Source organism: Mugil cephalus, chromosome 7 (assembly GCF_022458985.1).
Source record: "Mugil cephalus isolate CIBA_MC_2020 chromosome 7, CIBA_Mcephalus_1.1, whole genome shotgun sequence".
NCBI classification, from domain to species: Eukaryota; Metazoa; Chordata; class Actinopteri; order Mugiliformes; family Mugilidae; genus Mugil; species Mugil cephalus.
In genome coordinates, this window is record NC_061776.1 from 1,880,312 (window position 1) to 1,897,531 (window position 17,220).

Here is a 17,220-nt window from a genome sequence, read left to right on the forward strand (position 1 = left end):
AAGTGGAAGGATTTGAGGGACTGTGATGGGTCAGAACCACATTATATTAGGGAGGGGGTCATAATGATGTGGCTGACCCAGTTCCGTCTGGTTTAGCTGTAAATGTTTCATGTGTTCAGCCTCAATAAGACAAAGTCACAGGATTTTAATGGACGGTGTTTGTTTTTTTTTTGTGTGTAAAAGATGAATTTTTGATGAGTTTCATCATAAAACTACAAACACCAGAATAAATGAATAAATAAAGTCTTAAAAATATTAATTATTCTAATAACTTACCGGATGGTGAGTTCAAAGATTTGTGCCAGCCGGTCGTGCAGCATGTTGGCCTGAAGGAACACAAGGAGTTTATTTTTATTTATCTACAGTATTGACCTGAATATCAGACCATCACCTCTATAAGACTTAATTTATTAATGAATAATGAAGGATGCTAAGCTCTGCTATGACTGAGTGTGTGTATAAAAACATCTAGAGACTGATCAGAATACGACCAGTTTTTTTATATTTACCTTGGACTCGCAATGAGCCGCGATCTCCTCAAACGGAGCTTTCTGGAACTTCTCCATCACCTGACGCCTCTTCTCTCTCTCCTGCTCCTCCAAACCGGTCGTATCTGAAACAGACGTTCAGCTCATTTACTTAATGTGTGACCAAAAAAACCAAAACAAAAAAAAAACTGGTGTTTGGATTTAAAGTCAGAGCAGAATTAGCCGCTAGCAGCGAAGAAAGAATGAGATAACATAACTTCCTCCCACTCCTTCTCAGACATGTAGAATTTGGAAGTTTCACTTTAGGTTTATTCTTATTTTTCATTTTGTGATATTTATGTTGATTATGTCCATTCACGTATGACATGTCCCAAATAAATGAAATTAAGCTAAGCTAAGCTAAGCTAAGCTAAACTCTTGAACGTACCATCACTAAACAACTGACATCGATAATAACGATGTTAAAATATGAAACTTTACATCTGTTTCTATTATATCGTTACAGATGATGATGATGAAGATGAAGATGATGATGATGAAGATGATGTAAAGACGAGGAAGGACTCAGAGTGAACTCTTTCTTACCGATGGCTTTCTTCAGGGTCTCAAACGTGATCTCCTCGGCCAGCTGAGACTGGAGACACATGAAACAAAGACATGTTGACTCATTCTAGTAAATATAAAACAGCGGAGCTGTTTTGAAGAGCGTCCCCCTCAGACCCACCTTGTCCGGAAGGTTGTTGGACATGATGTCCACCTGGAGGGAGATGGTGTCCACGAAGCTCTTCCTCCTGGTCAGACGGTCTTCATCTGCAGGAGCAGGGAGAACATTTACACTTTAAAATGAAACCTGTTGGTCCCTGGTGGACGTCCTGGGCTCTGGTTACCTAGGTAACCTGCTTGGGCATGTCCCAGTGAAAGAAGCTGATAATGTGGTGAATTTTGGGTTTCCTCCGGGTTAAATGTTTGGAGAATCAGTCACACCATTGGTCGCCTCCTCAGACTTGGTACCCGCCCACTTTGTGTCACTAAAAGTTGCAACAGTTTCTTGAACTCTCGAACATTTAACAAAATAATTTCTGACAATCGTAGCCCAATTATTCCCAAGCAGAGCACAGACGTAAAGTCATAGACGTGTATAGATGGAGCTAGCTAAGTCAACGAGATTTGGTCAAAGGAAAGAAAGATGGCGGACGATGTTCCCATTGTTCCTGAACCTTGGTACCATCTTGTTGCAACATCACTGCTTTTACAGATGAAATATTCTGGATTAAAACTGGTGTAAAACCCGAAACAACATTTAACAAAGAATTTCTGAGATTTTGTTTGATGTATTTTTGCTCATAAAGTTTGTTAAGCTTCTTAAAACCACATATAAACTCATTCCCTTGTCGTTATCGTTAGCGGGTGTACCCAGGGTTAGCTAGCTAGTTAGGCAGTTAGGCAGCTAGTTCTTCTTCTGTGTGATGTAGGAACCAAAGCCATGGACCATATTTACTTTAGGTTAAACTTTCTGGGAACTTTATTTGACAGTAGATACGTTAGCGCCCACTTCACGTCACCAGAGTCTTTTCTCCAATCCCCACTCATGAGTCTGTGACTTTCTGGATCGTTGAATGAACGGTTGTAGTAAAGTAACTAATAATACCTGCAGCATTAAAAAATAATGTCAAATTAAAGCTTCATTTCTGATGTTTTGCTATTTTAACGCAACCAGATTCTGTTTAATGGTTTAACCTCCTGAGAACTAAGCATTTGTTTGGAATGCATCTTAATTTCTTAAAATAAGATTAAGATCTTTATTGGGATTAGTAGGACATGAGAAGAATATAAAAATAAACATCATCTTTGAACTGGAAGTAGATTTTGAATAAAAGTAGGAATTTCACTGTACTTAAAAGTTTAAGTCACCAAAGTGTAACCAAAATATAAAACTGTTTATTTTGATGCAAAAGCAGAATTGGAAATGATGAAATCCCAACGTCCTCAAACGAGTCCTTCTGAATTTGTTAAATTTTTATGTCAGTAAATAAACATAAATAAACAAGTGTATTGACCCTTCACTTCCAGGACATGGAAAATAAAAGTGTCTCAATGTGAGGACAACAGGTCTAAATGAAGCAGAATAAGCTGCAACAAACCTTAAACCTAATGTCCCCATATGAGGACGCTGGTTCTCAGGAGGTAAATAAATGAATCCATGTGATGCTGCAGGTTGCCTCAGTCTCCAGCTGTTTGTACGTGACATTAAATCAGAAACGAGGCGTGAAAGCAGAGAAGCAGCAGCAGCTTCTAATCGTCACGTTGACCTTTGTTGTGAACTCTGAAGGAAGCTAATGAGGAAACTGATCCTAACAGACAAGAGGTGAGAAACCCGGAGACGGAGCTGCACGCCGGCGTTTCTATCGTAGCTCTGACATTTGTTTCACTCTCTTATCTGAAACACTTTTTATGATAACTCAGAGGGCAGGAGACAAGCAGGAAGAACCAGGAACTCAGGAGAAACTACTGGAGTTGAGAAGCCTGCAGGCTCGCTAGCTGATGCTAATGCTAATGGATAACTTTATCTCTGTCAAATTTGCCACTGTTTTAATTCGTAAATGTTCCTTGTGTAATAAATGTCTGAATAATTTATGAATCAATGTTTTATCAGGTTAAAAGCCTTTAGTTTTATTTTATCTGTTTGAAGAGTTGACGACCTCCAACATATAGTTATAGATATTTACATATTGTTTATCTTATTTATACAAGCATCTATTTTCTTATATATATTATATGACTATATTCCATATTCTTACATTTCTCATGTATTTCTACTGCCTACATTGTCTTAAATAAACTTGTATATTTATTTGCCTTACACACTTATATTCCCTTTATGTTCTTATATGAACTTATATATTTACTGTATTTATATAAACACATGAGCACATGTGGTCCACGTACTCACCACGACAACGAGTCCAAATGCAACGAAGGCAGAAGAAGATCAGAAGATTTACACAGATACACACGACATCTACAAGGACTCGTCTAAAGACACATGTCACGACTCAGTGGAGGAAGGACTGAGGAACAGACTAAAACATCTAATAATCTATGAGGACAGATTCTTCTCATTTGAAATCAGTCGAGGGAAAGAAGGAACCAAACCAACGTCTCAGGTTCGAGCACCAAGACTAAAGCCAACGACCAGCTGGTTCGTACCAACTAATAAAGGCTCCATGTCACCGTACATTAAAACCAGGCGATAACATCAACAAAATAACAGAGAAATAAACATTAAACAAGATGAAGTCTGGAGCTTCTGAGCTGAGGAGCAGGAAGGAGGAGGACATTCTGATGATGTAATTTAAATCATCTTAAACAGGGTCTGTATTTATTTATTTATTTGTGTTTTTAAGGACCACGGCTCTAAAGGGTCAAACCCTGAAGCTGCTTCAAGCTACGAGGAGGCGACTACACCTGAAATAATTGGTCTCTGATTCCCAGCTGGACTAGGAGCTACGACCACAGGCCACTAATCTACTCTCTACAGCTCTACTGCTGTTTGTTACCTCTGGACGACTGCTTGCACCTGTGCAGGATTTTCCCAACTGTGTAAAGTACTGATGTTGAGTTGGAAGTACGGAGGAGGAAAGAAAAAACAAAACAAACTGTTTGTTAGAGCCACGAGGAGAAAATCAACAGCTTCGTCGGCCTGTTAGAGGTTTATTTTATTTCACTTCACCGTCTGGGACTGTTTTATTTAAATGGATGAAAGTTTGGCTCATGAACTCCTGCAGAAGTTCACGTTGTTCTGAGGTGGAACCGTCCTTTAAATGAGCCTCTAATGGAGCTCATCACACATTTTCAACATCTCTATAATCCTGTTAATCTCACACAGCTCCAGCCTGAGGCAGAGTGCGACTGAAATACAGGGAAGAAGAATTGAAACACATCGTCCCAAGAGACAGAAACATCCACGTTAAATCCTTTTATCTGACGCTAGAAACTCGTTCTCACTTATTCAATGTCCTAAAACCTTCACCGAGCGTCATATCTTTGAAGCGACACCAAGTTACATTATGGAGGATGTTGAGCATTTGATGATGGAGTGATGTTTGTTGGTGGACCACTCCTGTGGAGGGGAATAGTCGTCTTCAATCTGTCTGACTCTCTGTGGATTATTTGTGGCTTCCAGACTCTTTACAGATGGTTGTGGAACCTTTTCCAGCCTGATGAGCAACAACAACTCTTTATTTCTGAGCTCCTCACAAAGCTCCTTTGATCTGTTGTCATCACACACTTCAACACAAACACGAGACAAATCCCTGGTTCATAGAAACTAAACCAGGACCTGAGTCTCATCACATTGATGGAAACACTACTGATGCCGGTATTTTCACGTTTTTAGCCGGTAGATCTTCTAAACACACATGGTGCAACTGTGTTACTGAGAGGATCTGAAAAATGAAGCAGGAGCAGGAGAAGACTGAGAACAAGGTGCTGTGTCGGTTGTTAGGATTTTTTTTTAGGGTGACCAGACATCCCCGTTTTGGATGAAAAAAAAAAAAGCTGCGCGCAGACTACATTTATTACGGTAGCTGGTAGAGCTGCTATTGACATTACAGTTTAAATATGTTTAAATGTGAATAAATATGTCAAAATAAATGATAATTGTTCCTGTTTATTCATTTCATCTTATTTTATTTTTTTTTATCTCAAAGCTGTAAATGTCCCAGATTTCCACATCATCAGTCGGTGCAAACACGGGGCCATGTAAACCTGTTTTACTACTAGTGTGTGATTATTCTACAATATTTACTCATCGTCACGGTAAAATAGTCCATCCTTAGTTGTGAACACGTGATTCTGCATGAAAAAAAATCAGAATTTTGAAAAATCCTGCGACATACTAGATATTTTGGGTGGTACCATCCAGCTCTAAGCTACACTGTGAGAATGCTAGCGAGCGTCGTACCTGTGACCTGCGGGACGTAGGGGATGGACAGTCTCTCTGCGTTGTATCCTGGTCCTGCCAGACACTCGGCCATGTCGGCCGTCTGGAAGTACAGCTGTTTGTCGTCTTTGTCCAAGGACTCAGGGATCCTGGAGGAAGAGACGGACGAAAAACTCAAACCATATATCCACATCATCCAAGTTCACCTCGCCAGAAACATTTAATGTGGAATGTATCTGTAGATTAGTGCGTCTGGGTTTAACCAGATAATCTACATGAAGCAGAGGCTGTAAAGACGACAACCGCTATAAATATAGCATCTGAACCCCCCCCACCACCACCCGGTATGTTTCACAGCAGAGTGGGATTTAAAATCAGAAATAGACTCTTTTATAATCTCATCATCAGGCTTTATCAGCAGATGTTTGCTGGTCTTGAACCACAGGGAGTCTTCACACCAGGGACGTTCTGATCTCTATCAGGCTTCAGCTTCAGTCTGAGCTTCTCCAGCTGTTTATTTTAGGTCTGACATGAACCAAAACCACGTCCCTGTACCTTCAAAACTACTTCTCCTTCTGTGTTATGGTGGCTGGCTGGAGTCAAAGCTAAAACATCCCAGAGGAAGAATGGATGTGGTGAGGTGGTGGTAGGAGATCATCTAAACAGAATCCATGGAGTCAAGTTAAAGGCTTTTTTAAAATTTAGGATATGTACGCGTTAAAATAAGTCTTTATAATAATATATAATATAATAAACATGCTGAAGTGTCCTTGAGTAAGACACTGAACCTCTGTGATTGTAAAGAGCTTTTAGCTCCAATAAACTAAAAAAAAAACCTTTACCCAGTAGACAATAGTCTGAATGCTAATAGATGAATGCTAACGTTAGAGAACCTGACTGCAGACATCTCAGTACTAATGCAATGTTTATTTATTTTTAGTTATTTGCTGCCCCTGCAACCGAGATCAGGAATAAAATAAAATCTATTCAGCTAAACTAGTGATGCAGGTAAGAACATCACTCAATCTGGGCAGAGGCACAAATATTCCCTGAGGTCACATGATCGAAGGCAGCTTTTTGTCTCGTTCTCACATACAAATCATTTTAAAACTATTTGTTTGAAATATTAGAAGTACTTTGAATGTTACATCACATCTAATGTGAAAACTTATATTGACTAAGATGAGGTTTAAATCCTTTAAACTAAATGAAGCTAGTAAATTATGAACATTTATTTTCAATTAAAAGAAGCCGCCCTTCACTTTAACTAAATGCTCTTTTACTCATGTTGATGAAGAGGAACATGGTCCTCAGTCTAAAACGAGCTTGTAACTGTGGGTGGATCATCCATCTGTCATGTTCTACGCTTCCATCTGTCGTGACTTCTTCTATCTCCACTAACGTTTGTGCAGAGAAGTGAACACTTACAGACTCCTGTCTCTGAATATGTGTTCAGGGAGGAGGTACGGGGCGTCCAAGCTCCTCAGCTCGATAACCTGGAAGGAGAAGACCAGGAAGAGAAAGTTTATTGAAGGCAAACTATTTAATTTTACTGAGGCAACTCATCGGACAACCACAGACAGCGGAGCATCGTCAGCGTATCGATTAAACGGCTAAACCACAGGAGGTAAATGCACCTTGCTGACGTGCTGACAGAAAGGAGGGTTGGCGATCATCTGGCTCAGGAAGTTCAGGTACGCCGCCACCAGCGCCATGATGCCACAGCGGATGAACATGGGCATGCTCTCCTCGTTGGCCAGAGCCATGTCCTGCAAATAAGTTGAAAACAAGTTAATAAATAAAGTAGAGTCTCTTGATTTGAATCAGGATCAATGACTCGAAGATGAACAGGAATGGAATGAATGGAAAGAAGAAAGAGGAAGAAGAACAGAAGACTCTATGGTGACTCTATGATTCCGTGGTTCTGACCTGCAGAGCGATGGCGAGTCGGATGAGGTCGATCACGACCTCCTCGTTGGCCAACTCAATGGTCAGGATGGCCAGGGTGGTGAAGAGGAGCTCAAAGTTCTTGTGGACGTTGTCCTCCTCTTTGCAGCCCAGGTAGATGTGACGGTAGAGCTGCTGACCATGCTGGAGGAGGAGGAGGAGGAGAAGGAGGAGGACAGTTAAATCAGAAAGCATTCACTAGTGTACCTAATGAAGTGGCATGGTGTAAGGAGGAAAATTAAACGCTTACATAACGTTTCACAGCAGCTCAAAAACTAAATGTAAATAATGTAAACATAAATGCAAACAATGTAACGTAACATAAAAGTAAAGGTAAATGTAAACAATGTAAATAATGGTAAAATAAATGTTAAAGTCAATGTAAACATAAATGTAAACATAAATGTAAACAAAAATGTAAATGTAAATATGAATAACATGAAAATAAATTGAAAAGCCAATGTAAATCATGTAAATCTAAAAATAAAAAATGTAAACATGAATGTAAATAATGTAGATGATGTAAACGTAAACCCATTAACTGCTAAAAACAGGCCGGAGACGTCTCTTGGTTATAAACACAATAGGAGCGTCTGTCCTCGGCCTTGATTCTGGGTTTCTGTGCTCGACATGAAGGTTAATGGGCAGCGAAGGCCGACGGCTTCTATTCACCGTTAATGAATCATAATTAGATTCCAGTAACGACATGTGACAGCGTCGTCTGCTCTGAACGCCGTCGGTGAAGATAACGTCGTCCTGGTAAAGGTTAGAGCTCAGGTGTGATTCACAGGTGAACAGTTTAAACTATGGGCCCTTTATTTTATTTCATTTATTTATTTATTATCTGGTAATGTCACCCAGCTCAATGAGCTCCCAGACGATAACGTTGAATATGTTTTATCTGCCTCTTCCTTTATCTTTTTATTTGTCGTTTTCTTTCTTTAAATCTCCAGCTACTTCTCACACTAACATGTTTAGTCTTTACATCTGGAATCAGTCTGAACCAGTTTGAACATTTATATGCAAATTTATGCAAAAGAAGGCACAACTACAAATGTGTACTCTGCTGCAGAAGCTTTCATTAACGCCCAGGTTTCAGTTCACTGCACATTCTCAACATATTCTCAGGAAAAAAGGAGCCACTATCTGCTCTTAATGTTCCTGGACATTAAACGTCTTCCAGTCGAGTTGTCGTGGTCTCAGTTCGGTAAAAGACAACAACAACAAAAAGTCTCTCTACCTTCTTCATGAATGCGACGTCTTGTTTGGAAATCTTCTCCCTTTTAATCTTCAGCGCTGCCACGTTGGGAATAATTCTGTAACCCAGAGACAGAGGCGTTAACGTTCCCAACTAAAGCTGCCGTCTGAACTGGGGGAGGTGGAAGGAGGTGGGTCCAGGTTTACCTGATGCCCCGGAGCTTGGCCCGGTTGTCGTGGCGATCGATGATGTTGTGCAGGATCTCGAGCACCAGCTGCCTCAGCTCGCTGTCCTCCATCAGGGAGATGGAGAAGAGCGGGTCCAGGATCGGAGGAGGCAACGCGGCCACCATGGACTTGGACTTGAAGCCGGAGGTCACCTGAGGTGGAGAGGAAGAGGTGAGAGGGGGAGGGAGGGAGGGAGGGAGGGAGGTGAGAGGCGACTTATCAGGGAGTAATGCGATTAATCTGCAGGGAGTTAACAAACAGCAGAGCTTAAAGGTCACGTTCACAAGCAGCCGAACCGTCAAAATGTTGACGAGATGTGAACGTCCTCTATTGTAAGAGCTAGAGAACGTCCAAGAGACGGATCCTAACGTCTGCTCTAGAGTTGACTCGGTCTAAACTGATTTTAAAAGTCATGGCACCTTGTGACCATCTCGTGACTTTGCCCCGCCCACACTTCCTCCATGCCCCGCCCACACTTCCTCCAGACCTTAACTAATCCTACGCTCTGCTCTTCCTCCACCAGCCACAAGGAAATGCTGGATTATTTATCACCGTTATTATTTATTATTACATTTATCTATTATTTCTAGTCCCATGTGAATGCTTTAAGGAGCGGTTGCCATGGCAACTGGTGGTCAGCATCATGTCCCATCCGGTTTCTATAGCATTAAATAACTAAACACTGAGACAATTTAGCTTGGTCTGTATATAAATGTAAACTGGAGTGCACATTTTTTGTTATTTTTGTAATTTTTTATATCTACCTGATCCTTTTTTTTTTTTTAATTATCTTATTTTATTCTTTCTTTTTGTTCTATCTTGTGACTCTTGGACAAAATAAGTTCCCTGTGGAGACCAGTGAAGTGATCTTGAATCCTGAAACTTCATTAACATTATATTAACTCCCTGAAATGAAACTATGAAAAATTTATTTGACGTGTATTTTAGTCTTTTAGTTTGCCTCAAGTCCCGCCCACTAACATGGAGGGGGTGGAGCTTATGATACATACTGCAGCCTCCAACCACCAGGGGGAGCTCTACTAGCTTTGGTTTCACTAATTACTAATTAAGTACTTCCACACAGGGGGAGTTTTCCTCTTCTTCTTCTTCTTCTTTGAGTTTTTGATGCTAAATTACAGCCATAAAAATGGACATTCTGATGCTACAGGACATTGTGGTTTTTGTTTATAGCCGATCCAAAATAAGTAACTACAAAAAAAAAAAAACAAAGACAGGCTGGATTCTAAATCAGACAGATTATTATTTCCCCTTCAGTCGGCTCATTAATCGTAATGTGAAAGATGAATGAGTGTAGATTTAATCAGACGTGTGGGCGGGAGAATTAGCCACAGCAGATTAATTCTCCTGTATATTAAACGTGAAAAAGAAAATTAAAAGACATTAAGATCAGAATATTTATCGTTTATTGGTGATAAAGACTTTTCTGAGATGTGTTTGTCATGACGTCAGGTCTCAGGGAGACGACTCGTATTTTAGAACAAGCTGTAAAGTTTGAAACGACTAGAAAGAACCTGTGAATATGTGATTAAATTAGAGGCCTGGGTTTAATCCGTCACACTCGTGTTGTTACAGAAGGACTCACCATGATGAGAGAGCTCAGCAGCATCGTCTGAATCCTCTTGGTTCCCTGATGCCTGCAGGAATAAACAAACAAGCAAACAAATAAATAAATAAATAAATGTCACAGGACATAAACAATTCAGACCTGGAAGATCTGACCAACTATTAAAACCATTTAAACACTAAAAGAAATGTCTGCACATAGAATAAGAGCATGTGTTTAGTATCAGCCTGTCTGTAAATGACTGTAATAACCTGGATGTTGGATGAAAACATGAACCTGTTGAGACGTGGTGTTTTATGGACAAATGATGAATCTAATTTATAGTAAACTGTTAACTATCTGAACCTAAAATAAGTGGAATTTCCTTCGGGTTTTGATCGACTCTCTTCAAAGAATAATAAATCTGTGGTTCAAAGAACTCAGGAGCACAAACATGGGTTTAAAAAGTGGCAGGAAAGTTACATTTCTATTAGTGAACAACACAAACAGCTTATTCTCCGTAGACGCTGTAGAATATTTTAACAGCTGTTGGGAACGAACAGTAAAGTCTCTCTCACTAAATGAAAAGTTTTATTTTATTATCATCTGCCAGGAAGTCATTAATTAAAGAGATGAGATTAAAACTGAACCCATGAAGCTTCCATAATTACAGTTATTCCACCACTGAGCTGCTTGAACAATAAAAATAAAGAAAGAAACCATCATTCATGAGAAAATGTGGAAACTTCATCATTTAATTGGTTAAATCTTCTCCAGACATGTTTAAAAAGCAACAAGCTGCTTCTGCACATCATCCAGAGGAAGAGAGGAGGAGATAAAGAGGAGGAAATAAAGAGGAGGAGGTGTTCATTTAATTTGGGATTATGTGTCCTCCTGAGGCCGGAGAGATTAGCTTCTCCTCGTCCAGCGCCGGGCGTCCAGGGGTGAAGCGAGGACAAACCCCGACACAATTAAATTTGGATGAAGACGAGCTGCAGCGAGTCTCTGAACTCTGAGTCCATCTGACGGCGTCTGGACTCTCACATCACTTCATATTTAATCCTAAAAACATCATCCTGGAAGGAAGCGGCCAGTTCTCCCACCTCCAGAGTCTCTGCTACTGAAACACTCACTAAGAAACGTAGCTCACGTTTACCTCCACGTTCTGATAAATTCAAAACTAGAGAAGATTCAGATCTGGTTTATAGGAAGGAAGCTTCAGGTCAGGTTCAGACCGACTGGTTGATCCGTGATAAGATGCTAAAAGCATTAATGAAGCCAGAGCAATAAGCCTGTGAAGGTTCATCCAGGTCACGGTTTATCCAAAAACCCTTTACAAAACCATGAGGCCACAGACAGGACGCTGTCCACCACCTCTAGTGCTCGTTTTACTCAACTTTAAGTAACTAAACTGGCATTTAAAGGGTTAAAATCCTCAGAATGGTTGAATTGTTGGTAGTTTTGTAAAGAGCTGAAGTGGTTTTAGAGATTTATGCAGAAATAGTATTAATCGGTTTAGTTTTTATAGCAGTTTCTGGACATAGAAGTTTTAGCAGATACGCCTGAGGGTTAAAGACGAGTGTAGAAGTGGAGAGATTCTCATCAGAGAGTTTTCTTTAGTCCTCAGGGACGGATGGGAAGCTGGGGTTTAAATAGGAAACTCATCAGAAACTTGTTCCTGTTAGAACCAGAAACTGGCGCCAGTAATGGTGCTTTCAGACAGACACGGTTCTAGTTCTGGTTCTTGTTCTGGCTCTGGCTCTGGTTCTGGAGTCTGAGAACCTTGGTGGTTCCTGGTGAACCAGGACGTTACTCCGCGTTACTATGGCGAAAGTAAACAAACACAGTTTAAAAGCGCCTGATCTCTCGGAGCATCTGGAGCTTTGTCCTGTTGCTGCAGACGTTTGTTTTCATCCAGCATCAATCAGCTGTTGATGGTGAGAAGACTGAGAAGACGTAGAGTGTGAATGTAGAAAGAACATGTCGATACGTTCTGTGTGCGTTGTGTAATTGTAACTGTAGCCAAAGCAGCGTTGTGTTAGCTACAGGAGCTAACACAACGGATATTTAATGCCACGTTTAAGGTAACAGGCAGTCGCTGCTGCTTCTTTTCTTGTTTTAAACATAGAGTGGCCACACCCACTGATGATGTCACAGTTCACAGGGAAGAACCAGGTTTCTCTTGGTTCTGCTATTACTTTGCTCTGAAGAACCAGAACCAGCACAGAGCAAATGTGAACCCTTTATTTCCTATTTAACTCATTTAAAGTGTGTAACATGTGTGTTGGTCATGATTTAAACTCAAATTTAAATTTAAACTCTTATCAGTGTTTTTATTTTTGGGGGTTAATTAAATTTGTCCGTGTGCATCAGTTTATACGTTTAAAGGTAAAACTGTGTTTCTGTGATTGGAAGTGTCACTTCTAAAATAAAATATTTAAGACAAACTAGAGGTGTCCCCAGTGGGAGGACTGGTGCTGATGGAGGTGGGGGGGGGCCTGAGGACCTGGGACTGACCCGATCTTGACGGTGTCCAGGGTGTGGCAGGGCGTCCCGTACACTGGGACTTTACCCATGATGAACATCATGACCTCAGCGCGCTGGTAGTCGGGCAGGTTACCACCGAAGAAGCCTGGAGGACACGGCAGGAGACAACAGCGTGGTCACAAGACACGGCAGGAGACAACAGCGTGGTCATAACACACAACCGGACACAACCGGACACAACCGGACACACACTGTCCTCCAGGACATCAGCACAACGTCTCCAAGAAAGACCAGTTCATTTATTTAAGGTTCCTGGAGACATCTACAGAGACAGAGACAGAGACAGAGACAAACTGAAACCGTACCGATGGTCTGGATGATGGCGTTCTGGACGATGCGCTCTTCGCTCTCTTTGCCGCGGGACGAGGAGACGCTGACGCTGGAGTTCCTCCTGGAACTGTCCCCCAGCTCAAAGTCCACGCTCATCCTCAGGTGTTTGAGCAGAGTGTTGAACACCTCCAGCACCGTGGGACCTGCCGTCCACAGGAGACACATCAGCTCACAGAGACACAGAGACAATCAGACTCAACCTGGTCAGAGAAAAACTGATTCAGAGCAGGAACACGACGGACGTGTTTACATGGACTCTACAGGAGGAGGAGGAGGAGGAGGAGGTGGTAACCATGGTAACCTTTACTAATCATCTCCTAATAAATGAACCAAAGCTGGAACGATGGAGATGAGGAGACATCTGGGTCGTCTTCCAAGACTCTGGACATTCAGGACATGGAGGAGGACATGGAGGAGGAGGACAGGGAGGAGGAGGACATGGAGGAGGAGGAGGACATGGAGGAGGACATTGAGGAGGACATAGAGGAGGAGGAGGACATGGAGGAGGAGGAGGAAGAGGACATGGAGGAGGAGGACATGGAGGAGGAGGAGGAGGAGGACATGAAGGAGGAGGACTACTTCTTCCTCCTTCTCATCTTCCCTTCTCCTCCTCCCCCTTCTCCTCCCCATTCTCCTCCTCCTCCTCCCGTCTCCATGGTAACAGTTGGAGACATCTAGTCCACGTAAACGCCCTCTTTTCTAAAACTTCTCTTATTTTCTAAAACTCTGGAGCTGAAACAAACACGTTTCCTCGACTACGACTGAGTCACGTCTCTACTTCGTCTCCTCCTCCTCCTTCTACCACGTCTCTACTCCTCGGTCTCTACGGTCGTACCGTACCCAGCCACAGGTTGGGAGGAGTCCTGATTTCTATTTCAGAGACGGAGCCGCTGCTGCGCTGGGACTCCTGGATCATTCCTGGGGTTTACGTCCAGCAGGGGGCGGTGGAGGCAAACACCAGCGTTAATCAGAGACACGTCCTCCTTTCAGTCTCCACAGCGGGAGCTTTTATTTATACATTTATTTTTTTTCCTCTTCAACACTGAATTTAAAAGAGCTATGAATTAATTCTTGGAGAACGTTTTCTCTTCTCAAAGGTGACAAACTTCAACCTTATTTAATTACGAAGCCAATTAGCACATGCAGAACACGTGACATCCCACTTCCTGCTTTCACTGCTTTTAAATTAAGATGCATCTGTTTATGGATCCTTATTGACTATTGTCTATAACCTGGTGAGATTTTACACGTTTCTACAGCTGCAGCTCACGATTATTTAAAAAAATAAAATGTGAAAAATGTACTTTTTAATTTCCAGAAGATTGATTGATTGAAACCCAAAGAAATTCAGTCAATGTTTGAGAAGGACAGAAGAAAAGCAGAAGGTCTTTGATTATTTTTGCTTAAATATCTGCTCTAACGTTTGATGAGACGCTAACGAGGCTCCGTCTGGGTGAGGAGGTGAAAAGCAGCGGTTTATCTTAACACTTCATTTGCACCGTGACATTTTCCAACCGCTGCTTTTTCTGGAGCATAAAATGTAAAGGACTCGTTATATTTAGACGATTCTCCTCACATCAGCCCGTCAGGTGTGAGGATTTACCGCCTTCCTTCGTTCTTTAATCATATTTTGCATATTTTACCTGCGTCGTCTCATTCCTGACCGGAGGTCGTCACTGCAGCTATAAACTAAGATCTGGCGTTGGATTCGTCTTTTAGACGTAAACCTCTTCCTGCATCCAGAGGATTAAAAATGGCGGCGGAAGGAAGAAGACGAGCCTCACCCACGGATCCTTTGGCAGCGATGGCGACCGTCTCCAGCAGCACCTGGACGATGCCGGCTCGGACCCGGGGCGTGTTCTTGTTGTGAGTGTCCAGGTGGTTGAGGACCTGCTGGATGACGTGGTGCGAGTGTTGAGCCTGGAGACACGAGGGACGGAGACGATCAGAGACACAGTCAATGTTTCACGTCTTCATGCTGAGAATCATAATAATATTAATCCTAAAAAACGTTTTGTTGCTGTTGCTCCTATAAAGTGACAGTTGCAGGGACAATAAAAAGAAACATAAATAGATAAATAGATAGATTGCTAGCTTCTTAGCCTCCCAGCTAGCAGTGGTTCTTCCTAGCCTCCAAGCTAATAGCAGCTCTTCTAGCTAATGGTAGCTCTTTCTCATCTTACAGCTAATATTAGGTCTTCGTAGCTTTCCAGTCTCCCAGCTAACAGTCACTCTTCCTAGCCTTCCAGCTAATAGTAGGTTTCCATAGATTTCTAGCCTCCTAGCTAAGAGTAGCCCTTCCTAACCTCTGAGCTAATAGTAGTTCTTCCAGCTAACAGTAGCTCTTCCTAGCTTCCTAGCCTCCCAGCAAACAGTAGCTCTTCCTAGCCCCCAAGCTAACAGGAGCTCTTCTTAGCCTCCAAGCTAACAGCAGCTCTTCCTAGCTTCCTAGCCTACGCGCTAACAGTAGCTCTTCCTAGCTTCCTAGCCTCTGAGCTAACAGTAGCTCTTCCTAGCCTCCCAGCAAACAGTAGCTCTTCCTAGCCGCCAAGCTAAAAGGAGCTCTTCTTAGCCTCCAAGCTAACAGCAGCTCTTCCTAGCTTCCTAGCCTACGCGCTAACAGTAGCTCTTCCTAGCTTCCTAGCCTCTGAGCTAACAGTAGCTCTTCCTAGCCTCCCAGCAAACAGAAGCTCTTCCTAGCCGCCAAGCTAAAAGGAGCTCTTCTTAGCCTTCAAGCTAGCAGCAGCTCTTCCTAGCTTCCTAGCCTCCGAGCTAACAGTAGCTCCTCCTAGCTTCTAAGCCTCCAAGCTAACAGTAGCTCTTCCTAGCTTCTTAGCCTCTCAGCTACTAGTAGCTCTTCTTAGCCTCCCAGCTAATAGCAGCTCTTCCAGCTAATGGTAGCCCTTGCTAGCCTTCCAGCTAATAGTGGGTTTTCGTAGCTTTCTAAGGCCTTAAAGTGGGATTATAACATTTTAAGACTTTGTGGAGACTCTGTCAGAGTTTCCCTTCAGAACTTCATCATCGTCTCTACACCTCTGACTGGATGTGAATTCCTTCTTTCGCTCCTGGTTTTTGTTTCTAACGCCTCGGTGATTAAAAAGTTCCCTCCTGGACTATTTTCTGCTCCGGTTAGTACAGAAATCACTTTGCGAGTCTCACATTCGTTAATTGATTTCCTCCTGTGCACAGTTGGGATCCAACAACTGAAGGAAAATGTCTTTTAACAGTTGCTCTTTAGGCCGCTCTGTGATTTTTATCTTTTTGTAAAGGCTGCACACAGTGTTTTCCTCCACACAGCGTCAGGCTCAGCTGTGTCTCTGCAGGACAAACTCAGGGTGCACTTGTTTTTTTTGTTGTGTCTTTCAGATTGAAGACGTTGCATCGTCTCCTGGCAGACTGACATGAACCTGCACGTACACGCATGCAACACTTACTTTTTGTCTGATATTGATCTTTTATATCTTTTAACGGATCCTTTTCACAGTGTGCATTAGTCTCCACGTCCTATTTTCCATGTATTTTTGTCAATCAGAATGTAAATCACTTTGAACGTCGTTCATTTGATTTGAAAGGTGCCATAGAAACACAATATAAATCCTATGACCATATGAAACGTCGTAATCCCTGATGAACTGGACTTGGCTTTAGTGTCTGGTGAGTGTTGTACCTGGATGGAGTACATGATGATTCGGAAGCAGGACACAGCAAACTCATTGGGGTCCCACAGGTTATGATTGTCCAGGTGACTGAAGACAGAAGAAACTTTGTTAGTAGAGAAACAGCGACTTCTTCCAGTTACCAAACCTTAAATAACACAGAGACCAGCATGAGACGTCCTCACGAGATAAAATATCACAACATCTAGAACAGGGATGACAAACTGTTTTAGCTCTATGATCTCTGATCTATAAGAACCTGCAGAGTATCGAACAACAACAACAACACGTTTCTTCTTTGTTCCATTTCAACGTGAGATT

General features: G+C 42.0%; 1 protein-coding gene across 2 annotated transcripts in view; it reads right to left on the reverse strand.

Annotated features, from left to right (window-relative positions):
• efr3a (EFR3 homolog A (S. cerevisiae)) overlaps positions 1 to 17,220 on the reverse strand; it is an 81,583-nt gene that overhangs the window by 4,454 nt on the left and 59,909 nt on the right. For both annotated transcript variants that reach the window (XM_047589832.1, XM_047589831.1), the window contains 15 exons: positions 16,911 to 16,989; positions 15,028 to 15,163; positions 13,219 to 13,386; positions 12,884 to 12,998; positions 10,406 to 10,457; positions 8,782 to 8,954; positions 8,618 to 8,693; positions 7,360 to 7,521; positions 7,068 to 7,199; positions 6,859 to 6,926; positions 5,452 to 5,579; positions 1,213 to 1,298; positions 1,074 to 1,122; positions 510 to 613; positions 277 to 326 (listed from right to left, as the gene is read on the reverse strand). In XM_047589832.1, coding sequence (XP_047445788.1) covers positions 277 to 326; positions 510 to 613; positions 1,074 to 1,122; positions 1,213 to 1,298; positions 5,452 to 5,579; positions 6,859 to 6,926; positions 7,068 to 7,199; positions 7,360 to 7,521; positions 8,618 to 8,693; positions 8,782 to 8,954; positions 10,406 to 10,457; positions 12,884 to 12,998; positions 13,219 to 13,386; positions 15,028 to 15,163; positions 16,911 to 16,989 — 1,578 coding nt within the window. The remainder of the gene's footprint in view (positions 1 to 276; positions 327 to 509; positions 614 to 1,073; positions 1,123 to 1,212; positions 1,299 to 5,451; positions 5,580 to 6,858; positions 6,927 to 7,067; positions 7,200 to 7,359; positions 7,522 to 8,617; positions 8,694 to 8,781; positions 8,955 to 10,405; positions 10,458 to 12,883; positions 12,999 to 13,218; positions 13,387 to 15,027; positions 15,164 to 16,910; positions 16,990 to 17,220) is intronic.